Source organism: Nomia melanderi, chromosome 9 (genome assembly GCF_051020985.1).
Source record: "Nomia melanderi isolate GNS246 chromosome 9, iyNomMela1, whole genome shotgun sequence".
Lineage (NCBI taxonomy): Eukaryota > Metazoa > Arthropoda > Insecta > Hymenoptera > Halictidae > Nomia > Nomia melanderi.
Window position 1 is genome coordinate 7415547 of NC_135007.1, and position 25837 is coordinate 7441383.

Below are 25837 nucleotides of genomic sequence, written 5' to 3' on the forward strand. Positions count from 1 at the left end.
CAAACATTCGTATGGTACTCGACATACGACCTAATTAGAAAGCTTGAGAGTCTAACAATTCCTACCGATCATGCCAATGATTTTAAACAATTCACTTAAATTCTAATGATAAACGTACCAACACCAATTTTTCTCCAACGAATAAAGTAAACTATACAATATCCGTAAGCCTAGTATTAACATATTGTTGACCGCTCACGAGTGAACTCGTGTTCGCATTTGCATTAGCCATTTCAATGTTTGAAACGCAGGGTAATATAGTATATTGCAAAAGCAAAATAGTCAAAGTTATATACACAAAGGTTTCATTCCAATTCGTTACACGTAAATAAAATATACTTTATTTCGATTGTTTCATTTTCATATTTAATTGCAGAATAATAATCCGTGACATGGGATAGCTTCTGCGTAAAATTTCATTTTAATTCATTATGCGTGAATAAAGTATATTGAAGCTTATTTCGATTGTTTCACTTTCATATTTAATCACAGAATATTAACCCGTGACAGGGATTGCTTCTGCGTAAAATTGCCGATCAACAATGTGGTAAAATAACGCTGGTCTCGAGTGGATTAATGTGTTGTCTAGGGATAATGCCTAGTTGGCCGGCGAAAATGATTAAACCGTGGCTACCATCGACCATGCCCGACGCGATTACGTTGCAAAGGAGAGACGCGCAGCGGGAGAAATAATTCCGTGGAAAACGAACGGTGCGCCTTGCCCGGAGTCCCTGTTAATGATTATCGAGACCGCCGTTCGAGCGAGATTATGCTCCGCTTTTGCCGTGCAACCTCGTGCGCGCATCGAACTTTAATCGCGGTCGCCACTCGAATGCTTTCGACCTCGGTTTCTCGCGCTTTGATGGTTTTCATTTCCATCGGTGCGTGTTCCGAGCCGAAGTTAATTAAAACGAAAACCGATCGAACGTTAATAATTGGACGGGACGTCGGACGGGTGCCGTTGATTCGGATCGTTCAAAGAATTTCTAATGTTCCCCCCTCCGGCCCCTCCGTTCAATACCCGATGTCCGACACTTACGTTTGCACGTTTACTACTAATTGCCCTCTCTCTCTTAATAGTAATTTTCTCGTTTCACAAACGAAAAATAAACGAAAGCGATTGGAAGTATTCGCAATCCCATTGAGCGCCTTTCACGATTTCACTTTCGATGGGTTGAAGCGTATTGCTTTAATAACGCCTAACATGGTTTTCCTTATTCCGAATGTTTGGAATACGTGTCTTGATTGGGTTTTAGGTTGGAAGCGAAGGAAAGATTAATATGACTTTTAAACTCGGTTTAATAGACATTGGTAAATATCTCGAGTTATTTTTATTTCTATAATGGAATACAGTATTTTATCTTACTCCTATACTTCACTTGTATGATCCTAATTATATGTTCATTATTCTTCCTCGTTCCATTTCATTCGAATATCATCGATTAAATATATAAACAATTGATCATCTATCCTACAAATGACAGTTCAAGGAAACTATCGTAAAATATAAATAGCAACGTGTACACTGGTGCCGGCTTCGACGCTAACGCAGCCTGCGTAAACAAGCAAATTAACAGAACGTCGGAATAAAATCGAAACTGCTCGTTCATTTGCATATCAATTTCCGTGCGCAGTTCCGTAAGTCATCGATAATTCCTCCAACAATTGGCGTAAATACATGTCTCTCGGATTACAGTGTGGGCCGTAGGTATCACTAAATTTTAATATCGTCGATTCGAGGTTCGCAGCAAACCGGTTTAATAATTCGTCGACGCCGAGGAATCGGTGATCCGGACGACACGCCGTTTCGAAAGAAAACAAGATAGAGTGGAAACGAACCGATCGCGGTCGCAATTTTATTCAATATCGTAGCGCGGCGTGTCGCATAAGTGAACAAGAATAGCGTTTAAGGTGATCATCGCTGATGAGCGGCTCGCCAGAAGGAAAATGAATAATAGACCGGTCGGACGGAACACGTTCTGATTGAGTTAACCGCCGGCATACGTCATTATACGCCGACTCGTCGACTCGCGACGCCAAGGCCGGCCGCTGCGAGTACGTACAATCTCGACGTCGTATTCAGGTCGTTCTTAATTAACCTGCCAGTGCTCCGATGCGCGCCACGACGTATGTCTTCGCAGTTCATCGACGGCTCTGATCGCCGACGATTGTCTCGGATCGAATAATTAACTGATTTTATTCCTGATCGAATTCCGCGATCGTTCTTTCGTTGCATGGGTCGTCTTCTACTTGAGTCTTTAAGATTGATTCCGTATTAATATAAGATAATCATCGAATACAGTTTTGTGAAATTGAATTTTTGTATCAAGTACAGTTATTATTGTTGCAAATATTAAATTGTATCATCAGAATGTAATAATGTATTTTTCTTTCTTAATGTTCTCATGCAAATTATTTGGAGTTAAAAATGTCTCGAGGTTGATACATCATTTATTTCGTTTTCGTCCGTTAATCCCTCACGTGCGAATAATTACGTGTATTCACTTTCGCGGTGATGTAACGCTTTTGCAACGGAATAATTCAGCCGCTTAAATTACGAACGAAGAAAGAATTCATAAATTTCTTTCCGGCCGTTACTCGGGGCTTGTTAAATGAATTATGCAGAATCTTTGATCACCGAGATATACGATGACGGCGCGAGGCTTTATCAAATTATTATCGCAAACAACTCTGGGGCAGACTTCTGTTTTTCACGTTGATCAGATTAAGATAATTGGAACTTATGAAATATTGGGTATCCTTGAAAATTTCAATGAAGACGACCACCTAGGCAGCGCTAATTTACATTTGATACTCGGTCCGCTTGTTTCCTGGTTGCACACGTTGTCAGATTCCTCGCGTAACACGTTTGAAGAAATATGAATATTTAACAGAAAATATAATCTTCCATTTAAAAAGAATAGTACAACATAAACGTTTCAATGTTTTTCTTCTACTGACTCTCTCGTACAAAGTAAAATACCACCAAAAATAAATAGCACCTAAAAGAAAAAGAAAACGAACATTTCAACCCTCACATTTCATATTTTATTACAAAATACACTAAAACATCTTCGCGATACGAATAAGTTGTAAAGTTTACAACTTGAATAACCACGAGAGAGATACGAGCTCGAACACTAGATCACGAACGTTCGCGCAAATTCATATTTTTATTAGCAAAGTTCCCAGCACGAACGCCACCGGAAAGCTTCCCTTTATAAAGGATTTTATTGGGCATAAACGGGCCGGAGAACTTTATAAGACGCAAACGCTACATTTATTTTATTCAATGTTACACGTGTATACGCGCGCTGTACGAATGCATAAAGTCCGCAGTCAATCAATTACATACGTTCGTTCGCTCCGTCTAAGTTGGAACAGCTCGCAGCGATCGATCGCAGGAAGGGGAGGAGGGAGGCAGTAACAATCCACCGGGCGCCGTTGAATTCGCAAACATCGTAATAAAATGTAGCGTGTTTTGACAGAAAGTTATCGCGCGGCCAACCGTGGTAGCCGGTTAAAGAAACATTTCTCGTGATTAGACGGTTGTAAGAGCGTGAATATAAACTACCTCGCTCGCATCAAAATATCAATACCCGGTCCCGGGGCCGGGTCCCGCGTTATCGCCCTACAATCGGACAGGTTATGCAAATCCGCCGCCTCCCCCAACGCTTTTATTCCCCTCGTATCCGTTGTATCGTTTCGTCCGCCTGAGCGGAGACCGCCAATAAAGGCGCGTCCGTAAAGGATCTCGCAATCCTACGGACAAACGGTCTCGTCGCGCCGGTATCTTCGAGCGACGAGGCTTGTTACGTAAGCGCTCCCGAAAAGCCTGGGACCACCTCCTCAGCCCCGGCTAAAACTCCAGATAATCTGACCGCTTCCAACCGGCGAGATTTCGCTCTGCGGTTGTCTCGCCGTAATTGGCGAACGGCGTTGCGCAAAAGCCAGCCGGATTCTCGAAAAGGGACGACAAACGACGGCGATCTCAGCGGAGGGGATGGCGAAAGGGTTGAAGAATTTCAAGACTCTGGATAATTTCGATCAATGATCGTTTCATATCTTTATCAGTACGAATAATTGGAATTTAGATTTGCTTCGGTATATTCTTTTAGCTTTCGAGTCCTTCGTAAATGTGTAACTTTGTCAAGGGCAGCTTTTCGAATTATTGATCTTTACGATGTCTCCCGAGGATTTTAAATATTGGAGTTCGCTTCGAAGGAACCAGTCGTGTACCAGCAAACAGAAGTTTACAGTTTGTAGACTCCACTACGGCACCGTTTGTAATATAAAATAGTTTAATGACCAGAGTTGAAGAAACTAAGATTATCGCATTCGTTGCGCATACCAATGTTGCTCTAAGAAACGAATTAAAAGATCTAAGAACTGTCATAATGTTTTCCAATTTTCACCAGAGATCCTAAACAAATTGCTCCGACTTATCGATAGGCTACAAAAGGACCACGAAATCCCAAACAAAAAATAAAGAAGCAGTTGAATACACAAAAAGACCAACGCACAGTTCACTAAACTTCATTCAAATAACGAGAAATGCCTGTTAACATCCCTGAAAAGCGTGCTAGGAGACTTTTCCATCGAACCTGTATTTATTACATCATTTCATTGCGTCGTAACCGCATCGAATTTTTATATAACAGTTATTTTCGAAATGGTTTCAACCCCCGGGCGGCGACCTCAACTGGCGACGAGAGGGGCAAACGGACGAGGAGGCCGTGAGCCGGCGATGCTCGTGCATCTCTTGATCGATACGCGATGCCGGTGTGCATCGGTGCCCAAGTTGGAAGGCCGCGGGCTGATGCCCGGTTATGGCCGTCCCGGGCTTCACCGTGTTACGTGTCAGCCCGCGAGACGTTCCGCAGCAATTTACGACTGCGTACATAGTGCCATTACGAAAACCCGTTAATATGACGACGCCAGGGATGACAGGGGACAGCCTTATACCCGGTGACGCCGGCCCAAACTTTTTAGCGTGCGTCCTGCGCGGACGTCGTTAATTCTCTGGGCCACAGCAGCGCGTTTTTGCCCGGCAGCTTTTACGAGACGTCTAGCGATACTGTCTTTTAGACAGCGCTGTTTGACGGCCACTTTGTAACATGCGATAGGCAGCGCTGGCCTTTCGAAAGCATGATTTAATCCTCGGCTGACGGACGATCGTTTTGAAACTTGGGTATTTTTATTGTTCGCGATTGAAACTTGTACTGTGCAACTCCTACGTTAGCTACATCGAACAGCAAGCTAAAAGTGTACAGGGGCAAGGGGATGCTATTACTTACGATGTTCGGCCGCCTCGACTTTTGACGTTTGGTCATTATTAGTGCGCGACAGTAACAAAGGACGGAAGCGAGATCGAATGCGACGGAGTAAGACGGAACTATAGAGAATTTTGTTTTCTATCGTTACGTCTCGCTTCATCGTATTCGATTTCACTTGTGTCCTTTGTTATTGCCGCGCAATAATGACTATGCGTCGAAAGATAAAGACGGCCGAGCATCGCGAGTGGAAGTGTTCTCATGTCTTTGTGCACTTTTAGGTTGTTGGTCGATGTAGCTAACTCGAGCACTACACAGTTCGGGAACTTCTGAACAGAATTATATCGTATTCTATGTTTCGAGTAGGTATACGCTGTAGCTTTATGTTTGTATCGAGATGCAGACTAATTAAGGAGTAAGGGAATAAAATTGGAATGTGACATCATAAATATATGCTCTATGTTTTGGAGGTTTGTTCGGTACTTTCTGATGCGTCGGATTATTGTTTATAATCTTTAGTGTGACGCTCGAATCGCGTATGCGAGGAGCGAAGCAGTTCACAAATCGAATTATTTGTGTACAAAGTGGCGCACGTGTGCGACTGCAATTACACGTGATTGGTTAATTATCGAAGCGTTCGGCAAATTGTTCCAATAACCGGAATTTAAGCGGTCGGTGCATAATGCAGTGGCGTCGCTTTAATGCAATGGATACGCACGAGAGCATCGTGTGTTCGTTCCGTGTCCGCGAAAGTAGGTCGCAGACAGAATATTCGTTTCATTACGTGATTCCGCCTCTTTATTTCAATGTCCGCGGTCGTACAGTCAATCTCCATTATCCGTGTCTCAGGGGTTGCGCCGAGATCGCTTGAACAAATGCCAAAGGTTATTACCTCCGTACACTTCGTGCCTTGTATCCCCAAAACCACGTACAAACGGTTTTATGACTCTTCATTCGTACCTAACGTTAAACTTGCTCTTTAATAATTCAGCCGACAAAATTAAGAAGTGGCGAACCTCTCGTTCGTTTGGTCGCAAACTCTCAAGTGCGATGTACACATTTTCCCCTCGTTTTAACCCTTCGAAAAGAGAGTGCTTATTGTATTCACATATAAAAAGTACATCATATTCTACATTGAATTCAATAAATGACATTAACACAAAGCCTAACAAAAAAGTGATACACACAATTTTTACAAATTTCAAATTTAAATAAAGTAATAAACAAATTCTTCACGACCTTTTTTATATCTTTATTTGATACAAATAAAAATTGGAGTGTTAGAATATAAAAATAATTGTACATACTATTCTCAAGATATACGTTAAGAAGACTGTTAAACGCCCAAAGAGATAAAGTAATTATCTTGATTTATTTCTTCACGGACACAAATGTTAAACGAAACATCTTACAACGAAATGTTCATTCCGATGGCTAGCTTCTCACGCGTACGTCATCCTGTGATTTCCAGATACTTCGGGATTGATCCCCTTTGGACGTGATCCACTGAACGTGTAACGAATGCCGTGTGTTCTTGTTTCAGGTTGCGACACGACCTTGGAGCCCGGATCAGGGCAAGACGCGGGAGATGACCAAGCTTTGCAACCATAAGAGGAAACTTTTGCTGCCAATAACGGCGGCTAGCAGTCCTGTTGCATCCTGCACGCAGGCGGTCTCCTCGTCGACTTTATCCTCTGGCCCGACCGTAACCGCGATCCACGTGAACGCAGACTCGCCCACCTCGCCGGACAAGGCCAGGAAAGGTAAGAACGCGACCTTGCGCACATACTCCACTCCTTCATTAATTTCGGGATCTTGTTATTTATTCTGTTACTTATTTCCTACATGACGGTCGCGCTTGTCGCTTTATTTTCCCTTCTTTTTCAGTACCCGCGGATACTTGTTAAAATATTTTATACGCTTCTGTATGTTCTCTTTACGTTCGCTTATTTATTACACTCGTGATAATGTATTTGATTGTTTCTTTGTATATAATGGCGCGGGGTAAATGAGAGGCAGAGTTTAATTAACGCCGCGGAAAAATGTATTCAATCATTTCGTTTCCCGAGCACGAGAATTTCTTTTATTATTTGCCGGTTTCACGTGATTCGCAGTATTCTCGTTTAATTGTATTCCTCGTGAGCCCGTGGATTCGAGATTTCACCGATCCGTTGTAATGGAGAGATGAACAATAATGCTTCAAACATTGGGAACCATAAATTGTTGCAAAGGAATGAATAAAGGACGATTGGAGTATTTACGTCCCTTCCAACTGGTTCTCGTGTTCAATTATTCAAACATATATTTTCATTAATAAAACCAATTCCAAGTTTTTCGAATATTTTCACTGTTCTCATTTCTTGAATATCATCCGCGCGCTAAAGCTTCAAATCAACCCTCACAAGCATACCACACGCAACATTGACCTACGAAACCATGAAAAAATATAACTCAATATATATCAAACCGTCATAATTAGGAAACGTATTTTCCTGCTGGATAATCCAACGACGGCAAATCGCGGGGAAGGCATTCCTCTATCAGCGAAATTCCTCCCTCACGACTGTTGGTTGTCCCCAATCGATCAAAATCAGAGTTCCCCCAAGGGGAAAGTTTCTTACCACGCTGGAGCGAGCCACGGATTCGCCGAGCTCGATCGCATTATACATACCCGCCAATCAATCTCACGTGAACACACACACACGCACACGAGCTCCATCCAACGATGTATAGATATATGTATCCCCCAAAGAAGTTTTTCCATCGATCCATCGTATTAACAAAGTTCCGTCGGTAGCCGGAGCGGCGCGCTATAATCGCCGGGAACGTTTATTCACCGTCGTAGCAGAAAACACGCGGCCGGAAACTTTTATTGGAAGGCGACCAAAAGTTTTTCCGCCGCTCCGCCGAGTCGGAGGCGGTAGCGGCGGCGGCCTGTCCGAGTTCTGATCATTAGAGCGCGGCGGATGAGAGAAAAGTCCCGACGAAGAAAGAAAAGGAACGGTGAAATTGCGGCATTAGCGGAGTCTGTTGCCACCCCTTTCCACCCTCTCTCCTTCCCTGCTGCGCCGAGAGGTGGCATTATACCTACCAATGTCGGTGAAAAAGGGGGTGGCAAGCGCGACGGTGCAGCATTGGCGGAGAGGCGTCGAGCCGGCGGGGTCCGGGGGTTGGAATGATGTATCACCGTGGCTGCTAATCTCTCCGTCCGGATTTCATTACTAAATCCTATAACCGACCGAGCTGGATCGCCACTTTTTTTCCACCCCTTTACCACCGCCATCGCCATCAACGTTGTTCGTTCCTTCTCGTTTCATCTTCTCCTTTCTTCAACGGAGTCGCTAATTAAACGGCTGTTACGTCGAGCTAGCCGGGCACAACGGTAGCCGTGCTTACCGCGTTTCCCCGCGCGTCGCGTCGCTGCGATGGGAACAATGGCGCGCCGGTGAATTAAAATTCGCCGAGTGTATTCCAGTCGTCCGCTGGTTCCGACCTCTCTTTACGATTTAAGAACAATCCCGCTTACCTTCGGCCACCTCCTCCCCGATGACTTTTTCCCCGCCGCGTCAACCTCCGCGATTTTTAGTTATTTACGGGACTCTTTCCCGCTCGCGCGATTTCGGTTAATCGTTGCTGTATATTTTCGTTGGTAATTATCGATGGGATGCTTATTTCGTTTTTAAGGTACTGTAGTTTGAGATGGGGATTATGGGAGTTTCTGCGGCGTTTTAAATGGTATCTTTTGTTTGGCTAAACTGTGTGTTTTAAATATTTTTCGAGAAAATTCAGAGGAAATTTAGTGTAATATCGACATTGGGGTGAAAAATTTTATTTTCGGAAAGCTTTTTCGAATCACTAACAAAACTTGGAATTAAAACTATTTATTAATCACAATACAATATATCAGTTAACCGAGCTTTCTATTCTATGAAAATATCTTTTCCTCTAAATATTCTTACGATACTTCAAAAGCATGTTCAACGTATTTATCAAAGCACTACTCGATAATAACACGAGCGCCGAGTATATGGTTTGCCTCCAGTGTTTCCGCGAGGCTTTATAGGGTCGTTTTAACATCGACACAAACGTTCGCGCTCACGGGCGTTGCTTCGATTCCAATTTTCCGGTGATATAAAACGACGTGGCCCGAGAAAACGTCGCCGCGCCGCTATTTCTCTTTTCCCGGCCGTCGCACCCCTTTCCCACCCCCGTGTTTCCTCTTTCTCGGGCATTTCAACGGCACGCGGTGGGGTAATACGCTCGCGTGCTGTGCAAACCTGCGCACCCTTCGAATCGGCGGGTTCGAGGAAATAAAAAGAATAATCCGCGGCTCCTGCGGCGGGGGCGGGGAATCGAATGAATCTTTATCGTCGTCGCTGTTCCACAAATACGAATCTCAATAACGAAAGTCGATTTCATTTTTCCCCTGGTTCTTTTCGGTTTTACTCGATCTCCGTTTCTACGGGGCGAACGAGAGAGGGCGGGAGAGGGTGGAAGTTTTATGCGTCGCGACTTGCTAAGGCAGCGCTCCCCGCTGCACCGCCGACAATCGAGAAACCGAAACTCGATCGGCGCGATTGATGGCAACCCGACCGCGCTCGTTACACGTATCTGAATTTACTTTCGTATTCAATATGCGCCCCCGTAATCGATTACGCGCTGTTCCAGTCGGACGTACGATGCGTACGCGCGAATAACATTTCCCATTTTGTAATTCGTGTTTGTTGGCTTATATTTTTGTTGTCTTGAAACACATATGTGTTGGTTTGTTGTAGGTTTTAGTTTATGATAAATTTAGGTAGGCTGAAGTTTTATGACCGAATTTATTGAGATTAGAAGTCAATACGAACTTTGTTTTTGCGTTATTCCATTACATTGTAAAATGGAAGACAATTGAGATACGAGTTCCAGACAATCGTACATACTACAAATGAGTTCATAAAATCCACAGTCTCACGAGTTTAGTATAGTCGGAAAATAAGTCGTAAAGCGAGGGGCTGATAAATCTTGTTTATGCGATTCCACGGAATGATGCGAACAATCTGTGCCGGAGAACAGTAAGGATACAGTAATGGAATCAATTGCCGGCTTGCTACGTCTTTCTTGCCCTATTGAACAATTTTCCGCGATGAGCAAATTCCCTGTGATTCTATCGATCACGGCAGCGTTGCGGTGGCGCGGTACGCCCCGCGACGCTGATACCCGGGAGAAAACAATTTCACAGGGACTGCACCTCCATCTACCCTTTCAGAACAAATACCTGCAGCTTCGCTTTTATCGGATTCCGTGTAGCGTAAGCCTCTCCGGAACTTGAAACGGTTTCTCACTACAAAATTCATTTAAATTCTATTCTCGCAGATTTTCATCGAAATACAAATGTTTGAAATGCATTACATTCATGTATCTTCTGTAGCATGAAACAATTACTTTATTAATTAACATTTAGTATACTCATAGTTCATTTAACTTTGCAATTCACAAAGATTACACATCCTCGCACATCTGTATTGATGTGTGAAGCTAACTATTACTGACAGTCTCCAAATTTTTAATAGAACATTCCAAAAAGCACCTTACTAACACCCCCAACGCTACATCTACAAAACAAAGACAATATACCTTCTTCCAAAAATCCCACAACAGCAGTGGCTCGAACACTCCATCCTCGGACTTTCCAAAACCCATTCAATTCCTCTAACGACCCACAAATTCTGATTCCCCTATATCTCTCGAGACGTCTGCCTCAGTAACGGTAGAATCCGCGAGATGTCCGAAAGAGGAACCAATCGGCCAGCTCGTGTCTTCTTATCGTCCGCACGATCAATAAGTCCCGGGAGGAGGAAAGAATCCGCTCACCATTCGCTACCAGCGACGTCAACGTGACGATGCGATGGTAGTTTGGACTGGGCAGGTGGTGGTAGTGGGGGCGGGGAGGAATAAAGACTAGGCGGTGGCGGTGACGATGGCGGCGGTGGTGGTGGCAGACGTATAGTTGATAAGGGTTAATTTCGTACGAAGGAGCAGCGGCGCCGCGACGCCGGGCGAGGGAAGAGGGTAGAAGAGGAAGCGCCGCGCCGCCGGTGAACGTGTGTGTCCGGCCGTGATTCTTGCGCCTGCCCCGAGCTCGATCTTCACCCCCGCCCGACACTGTTTCAAGCCACCTCTTCTGGTCTCGTCCTCCGGCGGACGTCCTCTTGCGGTCGGCGCACGCGCATTCCGCTCTGCCTCCTTTTAGTTCGCGTCAACGGCTCGACCACGTCGTGACGTTCCGCTCCTAGCCCTCGTCATGACCGAACCGGGCTAATCGTTCCACTCGGCCGTTCGACCGATTCCGGGTCTTAACGTTTTCGACGGACACCACTTCTCCAGAGGGAGATTCAGATTACTATAATTATGGTCATCGGTTTGGCCGACTCCTTGGTCCCTGTATCAACACCTGCCCACGTCCTGGCAGCGTTGTAGTTTAGAAGTTTCTTGGGAACGATGGGAACGATTTTTGGTTAGCGTCTGATTCGTTTGGAATTTGTGTGGTTGGATACTTTTGGGGGGCATTTGTAGTTTATTATGACGATGTATTCGAATTGTATGTTTTATCGTACTTCCGGTTCTTTTACGTTTGAATAAAGAACATTTAGAAGTATGTGTTCATTGGAGGAAGGATGTATTTATTGTAGACGGAAATGAGATGTACAGAATGAGAATCCTTTTCTTGGTTTAACTACCGAAAGTTTTGTATATTTAAAGTACGATTGGTGTTGCTTGTTAAACTAGGATTTACAAAAATCTGATGAAATCAAGGTACACGATTGTTCTTCTAATGTTTTTGTATCTTGAGATGTTTAGACGAAATTGACATACACAGTGCATTACTATCAGAATGAATTTCTATGATTAAGCATAGAATTGTGTCATTCCATGACGGTCAAAGAAATCCTCGCTAAGAATCTAGGCTATCGTCGTGCGCGGCAATCAAGTTTCAAGTGCCCCTTGACGATAAACCATATTCCGTAATTGCTTCGTCATCTCTGCGTCGTCCGGTTTAACGACGGCAACGTTTACGGCCGTGAGCCATTGACTGCAGATTTTTGGGGTAGCCGAGCAGAGACGAATTTTACGCGTTCACGCGAACTTCCCCCGGAAATCGCAGAACGCTTTCAATGATTTTACGCGAATCTTCGCACACGTATACGCTCCCTGATCCTCTTGGAAATCGGGTTAAACTATTGTCGTTGGAGACAAGCTGCCTTGCTTCTGGGTGGATTCATTATTATCTCATTCTTCCCCTTTCCTCCGGTCCATCCTCCCCGCTCTCTTCATTTTCCGTCTCCCACTTCCGAATTATCTTTCCCCATTGAAACTGTGGAGAATAATTATCCGCTGTAGGCTCACGGATAAAAGACCGCCATTGAAAACCATCCCCTTTGGTACTCTTTTACCATCTTGCTTTTTGTTATCCCCGTAAATCAAGGTAATCTCGTAGTGTGAACGCCTGTTACCCCGGCTACGGGGCCGTTATTTTCAAGGTTTCCCGCGGTTTCGTGTCCTCTTGAACGCATAAAACAGTTACACGTTGCTAAATTTGCGAGAACATTAACCCGAACAAGTAAAAAATCGATATAAAAAATGTTATATAGGAGTAATTGAAGTTACCGATACACAAATATCGTGATCAGAGATCGAGAGCAGTGAACTCGGCAGGTCGTCATCCGAGTCCTGCCTATAAGAAACTGAAACAGACATCTAATTATTATCGCGCGAAACGTTTGGAAGTTGATTGTCTTTGATAAGAAAATAGTAGAACTAACAAAGATAATGGACTCCGAAAGTATCAGATTGTAGAGGAAATGAACCTGGAACGTCTATGCCTTCCTAAATTGTCAAAATCCGTTTTTGTACCATTTTTATCGAATTCTGTTAAGCACTCTTTTTCCTGTTATAATTCTGTTCTGTCACATACTCTGATGCCACAGTTATAAAGTTTTGAATGTTACTTGCTGTTATTACTTTTTTAATATTTTGTTCTCCACAGTTTGTTTTGTACACTAAATAATGGTTATTGATATGTTTGAATTATTGTTCTTATATCCAAGTTTGATCATTCCTGTAGTAATTAAATGTCATATTTGAAGTTACAAATTGATTGAGTGCATTTGAGATTACAAGTGTTATGAAAAAGGTCTCAGAAAAACGTTACTCAGACATTTGAAAGGACGATTCAATGTTTCAATTTTGTGCTGTTCATTCTTACGCGAGCAGTGCACTCGTTCCGTAGCGAAATAGTTGGTCGAAAGTAAACTATGTTAATTTGAGCGGTTGGCGGATAACGGACCATGAATAAATCTCAGAAATGTTCTCTAAATAGGGTTTAATCTTTAGGCGGGGCTTCGAATGGAAGCACTTGTTCGTGAAGAATCCAAAAGCCGTTTGAATAATCAGTAGAGGGTCTAAATTACCTTCAGCAGAATGGGCCATGCTCTAATTTTCCATAATTCCAAAAGATTACCACGCTTTATGATGCAACGAGATAGCGAAATATTTATTTCAATTATGGAACTTTATTAATCAAAGCTACAGCTTTCTTTTTTAAATTGAATTGTTTCGCTAATATCAGTTCCGATTGCTGTTACAGATGGCTTGAACAAAAAGAAGAAGAGGAAATTGGGAGGGATAGGGAGCATTTTTTCCGGAGTATCAGTCTCACAGCTTATGGCGCAACGCGAGAGGGCTATTGTCGCAGCATCTGGTGTCCAAGGTTCATCGGTGCCAAATGGATCGCAGGTAATGCAATGACACTCTACATTAAGCTGCAAAGATATCTTGCCATCCAATGACTCAGAAGATTTTAGCTTAATAGAAGCTTTCATTGGATGGAAAAAGTAATACGTAACTTGTCATTTCGTGCTGAATTTATTATAGTTTTTCTGCTTCGCTAATTTCGTATCGCAATGTAATTCAATTTTCAACTCTTTTAAATTGATCACGCTTTTAGTTCGAGATAGAGCACAAATGTGTTACATAAGAGACGCTTACTCTTGCGCTTGTAATGACTCAGCCAAAATAAATTTGGATTCCAGGTGTGGCCGATCACAATCCCTAATTTGCAAGTTCAGCAGAACAATCAGCAGATCTGCCATCAGACGCTAAACTCATCCTCGCAAAATCAAGATGTGAACGGCTGTGCAACGAGAAATCCTCAGCAAAGGTTAGGTCAGCACAACATGTCGGGGATGCTGATGGGAAATCCGCTGATCATGAATCAGCAGGCGGCCAACTTCAATAACATGACGCAGCAGCAGCAACAGTTGTTGCAGCAGCAGCACCAACAGCTCATATTGCAACAGCAACAGCAGCAACAACAACAACATCAACTGATGCAACAGCAGCAACAACAAACGCAGCAGTTGCTGCCGCATCATCAGCAAATGCAGCACATGCAAATTTTACAACAGCAAGAGCAGCCGCAACATCAGAATGCGGTTGTGAATCAATTAGCGCAACAGCAAGCTCCGCACTATCTAAATCAGTTAAATCAGCAATCGTTACACGTGATGCAGCAACAGGAACACATGAACCAACAGCAGCAGCAACAACAGCAGCAGTTGCACATGCAGCAAATACAGAAACACAAGATGCAGCAGCAACAACAACAGCAACAGCATCTGACGCAAGAGGTCGATCAACAATCTGGGACTTTCAGTTCTCAGCATGCGTCAGAAAATTATGTGCATCACATGCAACAGTCGCAAGTGCCGTCTCAACCTGCGCTTCATCCTCAACTGCATCAACTTCATCAGCATCAAATGCAACAGCAACCGCAACAACATCAGTCTAACCAGCACGTAATGCAAGCTCAACCAGCTGATCCCTTCCAAATGCAGATACAGCAGCTGCAACAGCAACAACAAGTACCTCAGGTGTGCGTTCAGTCTCAGTATCCTACTCAGCAATTGAGTCACCATTCGTTAGACGTGATGCAGCAACAGAATTCAGGTTCGGTGATGAACACGATGAACAATCCCGATATGCAGAACAGGCATAATCGCACGCCATCTGTGACGGATGAGGATCTGAACGCGAAGCAAATACAACAGCAGCAGCAACAACAGCAGCAGCAGCAGCAACAGCAGCAACAGCAGCAGCAGCAGCAGCAGCAACAACAACAACAGCAGCAACAACAACAACAGCAACAACAACAACAACAACAACAACAGCAGCAGCAGCAGCAGCAGCAACAACATCAGCAGCAGCTACTGCTACAAAATCATCAATTGCAGCGCCATCACGTGGTGCAGAACGGGAACATGCCGAACGCGCACGACAACGTGCAGCGTATGTATGCTCAAAATCAGGTTCAGTATTCAGCGAAGAGTTTCGATGTGGCTAAAGGGAACACCGGGGACGTGAAGCATCAACAACAGTACACTCTGTCGAATGTAGCGGGAAGAAGCCCGAACAGCAATCACACTGTTGAAGCACAATCCGGTATGGGACCAAACGGGCAGCCCGGAAACATGCATTTCACATCGAGGACGCCCCCATGGCAGCAGAATAGACCAGCGTCAGCTTCTCATCAGCCTTCTCTTGTCACCGTGCAGAATATCACTTGCAACTCCTTCGACCGCGTTCCGCCCCTGCATCATCACATTCCACAGGCAACCACCTGGACCGACGAGGTGGCGCGGAAGAAGGCGAAACCTAGCAAGGTAGTAGTGAAGAAGCAACGCCAGCACAGTGTCACAGATGTTAGGAACAACACCCTAGACCAATCGGCGCCGAGTCCGATCGATGAATTCAATGATAAATCTCATCAGAACAATAGTCAAATAGGTTCAACCGTGAACAGCAGTGGGCCGTCGTTCCTGGAAGACCCGAGTGGATACCTGGCGCAGCAGACTGCATTGTTGAACAGTACGATATCACGGCAGACCGGTGTCAGCAGTTCGCAGGTGGGAATGGTGAACAACTCGAAGACCCCGCAGACGAGCCACGGGTCGCACTTGACCAATAACGCTTATCTTCCACAACCAAAGCCTTCCTCCAGCGTTAGCCCGACGAGCACGTCGACCTTTAACTCCGTGAAGAACCACGCGACCTCGCCGGTTGTCGTGCACAGCAGCATGACGCCGACGTCGAGTAACGCTGGCGCCGACTCGGAGAGCAGTCCCTGCCAAGGTTGCGTGACCAGTGCCGACACCCAGTCCTATGTACAGGATCAATATAAACAGCAAATCCAACGTCAGTACCTGATGCATTCGGATCAACGGGAGGATCCTGTCACGTCGTCCACGTTCGGCGAACAGTATCAGAGCAACCAGCAGCAGGTGGATTCAAGGCCGATACAAGGCGGCACTGTGAGCACTAGTCATGGATCCCCTATCGGGACGAACAGCCCGGCGAACTCGGACACGCCTGCTTCGTCGACGCCCGGTATATCGCAGCCGGCGACGCCGCAGAGTCTGATCTCATCCCAGCCCTCGACGCCGCACAGTTATTCGCAACCGCCAACACCTCATTCCCACGCCACGTCGGGTCAGGTGCCATCGCAACCGCTAACACCTCAGGCTCAACAGCCGTCGCAGTCTTCGATGAGCGCAGGTGTCCTGGAGCAACGTTCCGAGACGCCTTGTTCGGTCACGACCAGCTCCAGTGGCGTATCCGTTAGTACTTCCTCGCTGCAAACCACGTCGTCCACGACGGACAATATGGCGCCCCAAATGAATAAAAGGCAAACCGTCAGACAGTCATCCCTGGAAGGCTACCAGCCACATCCTCACACCGTGAACGCCGTTGCCAGAGTGCCAATGAATCACTTCAGTGGCACGTCTTCGGTGATAACAACGATGGCTAGCGGACATACCGTCAGCAGCAACACTATCACGTCCGTATTGGCGGGCAGAGCAAACACGGCGACGGTTTCCATCAACACGCCTTCCGGAATCCCCAATCCCGCTATACCGGATATACTTTCGAACAAACCTCAGCATCAAAACAGCCCCACGGCTCTGACGAACGTGACGGCTACTGCTGCGACCACGCACTCCACTCTCCCGAGTAGTCAACCGTCGATAGCAATCAGCGTTTCGAAGTCACCGCTTGAGATGGTTCAGAGTGTGGTCAGCAGCATACAGGTACCTCAGGCCAGTACGAGTTCGCCGGTACAACCGCAGAATCAACCTCAACAACAGCAGACACAACAGCATCCTCAATCGAACGTCCAGGTTCACAATGTCCTTACGTCCGGTGGAATGCTGAAACATCCAGCTGGGTCTACCTTACCTCCAGGTCACATCTTAGTGTCCAGCGGTGGCCAGTTGATAATGGCCAGCACTGGAACGGGTATCAACGGCGTGATGGCGCCTCCTCCACCGAAGATCATTTCGAATTCGAACTCCATGCCGCCATTGTCTGTCTCGCCCATGGTTACCAGTGTCACAGGAGCTGTCAGTCAGGTGATCCCAGCGGTCGGCGTGGCTCAACAAGTCATTGGGCAGCCTACAGTCCTAGTGAACACCATTCAGACTCCCGTACTTATACAGCCCGGTGTGATGACAATGGACAGTATAGGGCAGAATGTTCAGATACCACATCTGACCGTTGCCACCGGCAACGTCATACAGAACGCTCAGTCAATCATAGATGCGAATCAGGACGTCGCCAGGAATGTCAATGCAGGTCAAGGGATGGTGAACCGGCAGCCGGCGTTGCTGTCGCCTGAATCGGCGATGAGCAAGAAGAAAGCGTACAAGAAACGAAAAGCTAACCCGCAAACGGTCGCATCCATGCTGCACATCGCCTCGTCCCAGCAGAACGCCGGCATGCTGATGCAGTCGCAGTCAAACTTTGCGCAGCAGAATTTCCAGACTCAGAGCATAGGCGGACCGATGTTGCAGGCGTTGACGATAGTACCGGGGAAAGGTGGCGCACCGGCCCAGTTGGTGATGAACGGACAAGCGGGCGCCGCGTCGGCGCAGTTCAACGCTCAGCAGATCATCACGAATCCTCAACCGACTCAGCAAATCAACCTCCTCCAACCGGTGAATCTGTTGAACGGCGCAGCAGGCATGGTGCAGAACTTCCCGACTATTCAGCAGTTCATCGTTCCAGGCATCGGCAGCATGGTCATGTCCGCAGACGGGACAGCAACCCTGCTGCAGGACACTGGGAACATCGGCATGCAGCTACAGATACAGAACGTGAACGGTCAAAATGTATTAACCCCGGTTCAGAGTCACAGTGGTATATTCAATCCAAGTCAAAGCATTTTGGCAGCTGGACCCGCTGGAATGGTGATTCGCGCGCCTCAAGCGACGGGCGGGAAAATCATCCAGCAGCACAGCCCTGGCGCGCAGTTCCTATCGCCTAACAGCGGCCAGTTTCTAGTGAACGGCACTACGTCATTTGGGAATCAGCTGAGCCCGATAGTGGCGAATGTCAGCCCGAATCAGCAAGTGACTTTCAACACATCGCAGGTTCGGCCATCCAATATGCAGGGCCAACAGGAGTTCATACAGATGAACGGGCAGACGTTGATGGTGCCTTGTGGCACCGCGCAGAACATCGCTGTCTCGTCTGCCTCGAATCAGCAGAACACTACGTTTGTGCAGCAGAATACTACGATCGTCCAACAGCAAACCACCATGGTGTCCAATAATCAGATACCGAATTTTCAATCCGCTGCTTCAAACGGGACTGCCGTTGATCCTTCGCTGAACATCGATCACAATCAGTCGTACATCTTGAGCTCCGGCATGATTCAAGGAAAACCGCCCAACTCGCCGAAGAGCAGTGTGAACTCGCCGTCTGCAGAGCAGAACGTTGAGCAGCAGCAGTATGTCCTTGCTACTAGTAGCACAACTGTCGTTGAAAAGAGTGCGCAACAGAATGACCAGCATAGTCCGCTGATGGCGAGACATTCTGTGTCCACGCAGACGGCTGGGAACCAAGCCAATATGGCGCAGTCGGCGATGATGAGACAGGGGTCGCCTCCAGATACCACCACACATAGTCCCGGGAACAGTCAAAGATCGAACAGCCCTGCCGTGGACACTACGACACATGGGGCTGCCTCGCCAGCACCGCCGATTACTGCTAGACATCATTCATCATCTACGGTAAAGTTTTGTATTTAGATTGATTTTAATTTCGTTGTAATAATATTGATTGGAAAATGTGACCAGTTGATACAGAATCTTCTACATTCTAAATTCAGGACAGTATAGTTTAATTATATTTTCTGTTGTAAACATAAATTCATCAAGTTCTACTGGAGTGGATATTTTCTTTTTTTTATATATTAGCAATAAATTTAGATTATTGGAACTACATAAATGACTAAATAAATGAAATACATTTTAATTCGTATATGGATTGTTTCAAATAGTTTTATTTATGCTGACTGTTACCATTTCTAGAAATCAAAGAGTTCAAACCTGAAAAAAGGTTCATTGCTTTATACAATCGTTTATATTTCCAGCCGATGGTTCATTGCGTGTCAAGCAGCGAACCGGACTCGGGCGACGTGCCGGTGGCGTCGGAAGACTGGAGGATTCAGGGTATTACCACGAAAGAAATAACCCTTAGCCAACCGGGTCTTCACGGGAAGACATACGTGGAGTCGACGGTGACTACTGGGATCCAGGTTGGTACCCATGTAGAACAGGTCAACCGTCATCTAACTCTAACAGACATGCACCAGCCGGCCGATACGACACACCCTGAAAACACATACGCTGACTCACAGGAGCATATGGACACATCATCACCAAATCATTCCATATATTCAGACACAATGGACCACTCCCCCGTGGAAGAACAGCCGGCCGTCAATAAAGATATGACGGATGTCTCTTACACAGAGATGGACGTTAGTGCGTTACCGGTTGTAGGTCACGGTCATTACCAGCCGATCCTCTATCACAGCCAGCACTACGTTCCTAACGCAAACGTTTATCGACAGCAAACTTTAGTGCCAGACCACGCGCATTACACGATGCTGCCGCATACTAAATTCGACGGCAAGCATTGCGTCGACACGAATCCGATCGTAGACTCACAAATCGTGCAGCATATCGTAGACCAAGATGTCAACGCGCATACCTCGGAAGAATCGAAATCGTTGGACGACCAACAAACCGTCGGCGTTCAGTATTGCCCGGACAACACCGACGATTATCAAAAATTTGTAAGCGTCGGCATCGCCACGTCGCCTGGCCTCTATCCACACTTGTACAATTATAGGTCTGATCCTAATGGCATTGCTGTCGTTAATTATTCGCCCAATAAACAGGCCTATATAAACCCATACATTTACAATCCGTTCGTGTATACGCAAGAGATCGATGACGGTGAGGAGACGGACTCATCGTCGGACGAATAAGGACACCATCCCTTTTATCCGCGTCCGGTTCAATCGACACATTTTTTTTGTACATTCTTATATTCGACGTCAGTGGCATTACCTCCCTCGCGCCCCCCCCCCCCCCCTCTTTCACCCGACTCGCGAGGACATTATTATGCTATTAAGTTTTGTAATTAGTTTGTATTTAACGTTATTGAGTTTTTAATCGCAGACAGAATTTTTGTGGACCGAGCCACGCAACTCGATTTTTTAGCGTAACTATTTAAAACAAAAATGTACATTGCAATCATGTAACTTGTATGCTCGTCCGTGTGTTAAACGAGTTGCTGACGAAAAGAAGCAAAACAAAAAAAATATATATGATTCATTATATATAGATACATATATACATATATAGTATATATATATATATATACACATATATATGACGAAACAGAGAAAAAAATAAATTTTTGCTGAACAATATAACTTTCTGTTTGAAAGTCATCTGGTATATACATAATTCCTGAAACGATTGGCAAACGAATACCTTTTGAGATGAGCATGCGTAATTCAGAGTTTGGATTTCGTAACTACCTTTTTGGTGCCACTTCTCGTTTGCATGCCTCGGCGAATGAAATTTTCAACGTGTCGTCTTTATTCAGTTTTTCTTGTTTTTTTTTTTTTTTTTTTGGTTCGGTCACCGACTGCGTAGAAAACGTGAGCTTTCCGTTTGTCTATCGTGGTCGCGTTCCCCCTTTTTATCTTTTAATCCAGCTGGACACGAGAATTTTTCACGTTTCAGTAGAATTGTGTTTACATTCAGTGTTCCCTTTATTTACGTTTATCTGTTTTGTACTTCGTTTGTGTCGGATCACGCTCGGTTGAAAGATCGGCGAGAACCTCGTCGGAGGAAAACGAAATATGGGATTTTGAGAATCGATAGAGACAAGCGCGACTCCGGGCAGTCGTTAGATTGAATTGAATTATTAGCATGAGATTGGTAGGCTTGTGCCTGAGTTGATCGAGTTGTATTTGACAGATCTATACGACAGAGACGTTGAAGCAGACGGAAGGTGTGGTGAGCACAGTGAGGTGCGAGGGCAGGGAACATGCCCTCGGCCGCGGAATCAAACGAAAACTGGACTCCATCCATTCCATGCATTCAACCCTGCATGAAGACCAAGATGGTCAGTATTGTATGGTATTCTTAGACGTTTATCGTGCATTAGTTGCATAAGTAGACTCTAGTATTCAAACATTCGGATGACGGCCGACATAAATATATACTACCGAACACTTTAATCAAATCTCATTGATCGTATAATGTCGCTGTCAAAATTTCATGGGATTATTACGTAGATAGTTAAAAATGGTAATGAGTTATCAAAGTTTGATCGACGAAAAGCAATGTGAGCGTGGTAAATAGAATTTATCAATTTCTATGATCAAATAAGTTCGTTAAAAGACATTTTGATATAAACTATTAATTTGCAAAGGAAATTTGTTTACAATCAAACGTAATCTCACGTTGCTGTTCGTCAATGTTTGGTACGTATGGAATGTCGTCGATAAGAGTGCTTCTGGCTCTAGCAGTACCGATCATTAGAATAGAAAGACTTCAGGGAAACACATTTCCATTCACTAATGCTCCTATTGTTTCCATAAGTTGTCTCGTCGCATGCTTCTACGTAAGCTCGTTAATATCAGCTTATGCGTGAGTGTGTCTGCATGGTTATTCTTTTCATTTGCTGCATGTACATAAAAATGGCACTGTTGCGCTGCTTGTTGCATGGCGATTGCTTCGGTGACGCTTCTTACTTGGCATGGAAGTATCTGCGTAGAATACAATATTTCTTCGCGTACCTTGAGTTTCAAACCACTTCCATTAATTAACTTGATCAAAAAATAAAAGAAAATACTCATTTTTTGACAAAAGAGGGAGAACGATATATTTTTCAAATTCTTATAAAAAACAACGTTCAACGTTTCACGCATTAAAGATTCGTAGAAAATAGCTTGTTCAAAGAATGTAAATAGTACATTTCTTTTCATAATCAAATACAATTCTTCACAAAATCGGTAATCAATGAATAATTCCGCTCGCGGTTAAATAACGCTGCCGCGTCGAAGAATAATTACTTGCTATATTATCGCTGGGTGCTCGAAGCAGGTAAGTGATGTCAGTAAACATACTAAACGTCTTTGTCCGTTGTTCGAACCAAGGAGACTCGATGCTTGCTACCACACAAGTTAACGAGCGGCGCTGTTAAACCACTAAAAAATATAGCAAAATAATCCACCAGCGACCGGAAGGATTCGTTGCGTTTTGTTTTCTTTTTTTTCATTTTTTTTTCTTACTAATTGGCTGTCAGGTTTGTTAATATCATTGTCCACGCGCCAAGTTGTCACGTGCCATTCTGCGTGAGAGATGATGTTGGGGGCCGGAAAAGGGGGCTTCTTCAGTCATACGTTTCATTTCGGCGCGGGTGTGGCTCACCGGTTTATTTATTACGGCCATCTCTTGTACATAATCCACCCTCACGTTCCCTCCCCCCGCGTGTCGCATGTGCATAATCTCGGGGTGGGATCGTTGTTTTCGTAACCCGGGCGGGCGCCGAACTCGACGACCTCGCGCGCGATAATTTGTCACGTAAATCTGCAACTTTATTACGCTCGTAGAAGCTCGCCACGGCCGAACGAGTGCCCGAAAATTTACTTCCCGATCGTTACGCATCGTCGAAATAACGGAAAGATTATCGTCCGCGTGTAAATCGGCGAATTTTATCGTTTGCACGATCGAACTGCCGCGGTACGTTCGAATTAACCCCTTGCCATATAATATCGTGCCAGAATCACGGGGAAGATCTTCTTAAACGTACGTTAACGAAAATAAACGTTACTCGGTGCTTTCGAGTTCGAATTGAATATTATTTTTCTCTTCTTGATTGTTGTATTTTCAAGTGAATGTTGTTATAGATGAACGTTAAATTCTTTATTATTTCTAATGGATGCATTATTTCTAACATCGTTTTAAGAATTATGGTAAATTATGCATAATAAAGACATTTTAAGAATTATTAATAATACATTACTAATAACGAAGTCATGTTAAGAAGTTCAGTTACGAAAGATATCATAAGGCAAGGAGTTAACGGAAGACGACGCCGTTTTGCAACTTAATCGCGCGTGAAATTGAATTTCTTCGGTGAACTCGTCCCTCGGATCGTTAGAACGTTTTCGATCGTTTCGAGAATCGGCGCGGTATGACGCGTGATCGACGCGACGAGTCATTGCATGTGCTCGACTCATCTGATATTTCATTTTTGCCACTGATCTCGCCTACCACCATTTTGAATGAAGCTACTAATCATTTATTTAACGAGCACACGCGCGAGCAAGAAGCACAAATTTGGAGAAGTATATTGCGTACAAGCTCGACAGAGATAGAGAAGTGGTTATGCCATCGGTTGAACAGTTTTCTTTTTTTTTTCTTTTTGGAGGACCGTTCCATTCGCGAGAGCACGCACTGACAGCATATACAGCATTTTGTTGTTACGCGTTGCACCTATTGGCCAGAGTTGACACACGACTTCATGACGGACGGGATGCTCGCGGGATCGTGACGTGAATTAATTCCACGTGTCTGTTTGAGATGATTGTGCCTTTGAACTTTTAGGAGAGATTGAATTGTTTTAGATCGTGTCGTTGGCAAATATTGTTGCAACGATTCGAGATAATTTAGAGCCTGAATATTCAGACATTTTATTGAAGAGGTTGATACGTTAATCATTTGTTTTATTTTTTTTTTTTAATACAGATCCATATTTGTGCTGGAGAATTTAAGCAAAGATTGGAGTCAAATTTTAGCTTTTCTCGCTGACGATTACTGTGAATGACAAATAAAATGAAACCGTGTTAAGCTTTAGTTAATTCTGTATTTTGTATGTCTATGGAAGGCTTTTATAAGACTTTTGTTTTCAATGCGAAATATTGATAAGAAGACTATAGTATATTATTTTGTTTTTAATATTTTCGTTTTAAAAATAATAGAACACGATCCCGTGACTCTTCGTTGTGCTTACCGGACGCGAGTTCGGTCTTTTAAATTCACGCTGAATCGCCACATATTTCGAGCCTGACAAGGGAACATACTGAAGCGACATCCGTGGATTTTGATGAAGATTTGACAGAAAATACTTCCTACAAAAATATTTGATACGTACTCTTTTTTAATTAATTATTCCTTTTATAAGAAAAGAACATGAAAAATTTCATCAATCAATCTATTCTCTATCTATCTCTTTACTAGAATAATAATCTATTTAAGAAAGTTGACACAGTTAATTTGGCATTTCAAGTCCGTATTTTTAATTGCTCACACTAAAACGAATAATAACTTTCTATCAAATGTCAGTTAATTAGGTTAGCACCTTTCGAAAATTAATCTCCAAATTCTGTCTACATATTCCTTAAAGTGAAAACCTCCAAAAATATTTTTGCAAGAACAAGCTTCTCCATCAAAGTTCCATGAGAATCAGCGAATGTCGTTAGAGCCTGTTCCCTAATTAGTGAAATAGTAAGACGGTTGAGAGAAAAATCGATGGAACAGAGATCGAAAGAAAATCTCGTGTCTTGTTTGGAACGTTTAGTAACCAAGGCGAAATCAGAGGAGAAGAGCCAGAGGAAACTGGAAGTGGGTGAGCTAGTATGGGGCGCCGCAAGAGGAAGTCCGGCATGGCCGGGCAAGGTCGAGTCGTTAGGCCCCCCGGGGTCTATGACGGTCTGTGTCCGTTGGTACGGGGGCGGGGGCGGTCGGAGCCAGGTCGAGGTCAAGGCTCTCAAGTCCCTCTCCGAAGGCCTCGAGGCGCACCACCGTGCGCGAAAAAAGTTTAGGAAGTGAGTCGCACCACCTCGTTCGGGGATTAACAATCAGAAACGAGTTAAGATGCCACCTAGGGGTGATACGCACTCGGAGGCAAACGATAGTAACGCACAAGAAATGATATCCTTTATGAACTTGTAAACTGAAGATTGTAGAACTTATTTCTAGAAGGACTGAAGGGAATTCTATTGATTTTAATATTAGAAATATTACTAGTATTTTTTATAAATACAGCTTTATGTTAATGTTAAGAATATTAACGATGTGTTGTTTATCTTATGTAGGACACTTTTATTAATATCGATATTGGTAAATCATTTTCGTATTAGAGAAAATATCGCT

General features: G+C 44.4%; 1 protein-coding gene across 5 annotated transcripts in view; it reads left to right on the forward strand.

Annotated features, from left to right (window-relative positions):
• The window catches only part of LOC116427841 (uncharacterized), a 315812-nt gene that overhangs the window by 282965 nt on the left and 7010 nt on the right, over positions 1–25837 (forward strand). For 2 of the 5 annotated variants that reach the window (XM_076370965.1, XM_031978649.2), the window contains exons 3-6: positions 6817–7036; positions 13903–14051; positions 14348–19384; positions 19747–21167. In XM_076370965.1, the coding sequence (XP_076227080.1) occupies positions 6817–7036; positions 13903–14051; positions 14348–19384; positions 19747–20649 (6309 nt within the window). In that variant the 3' untranslated portion in view covers positions 20650–21167. Of the gene's footprint in view, positions 1–6816; positions 7037–13902; positions 14052–14347; positions 19385–19746; positions 21168–21652; positions 21801–25262; positions 25510–25837 lie in introns of those variants that run through there. The other 3 variants (XM_031978647.2, XM_076370966.1, XM_031978648.2) reach the window with 3 other exon arrangements.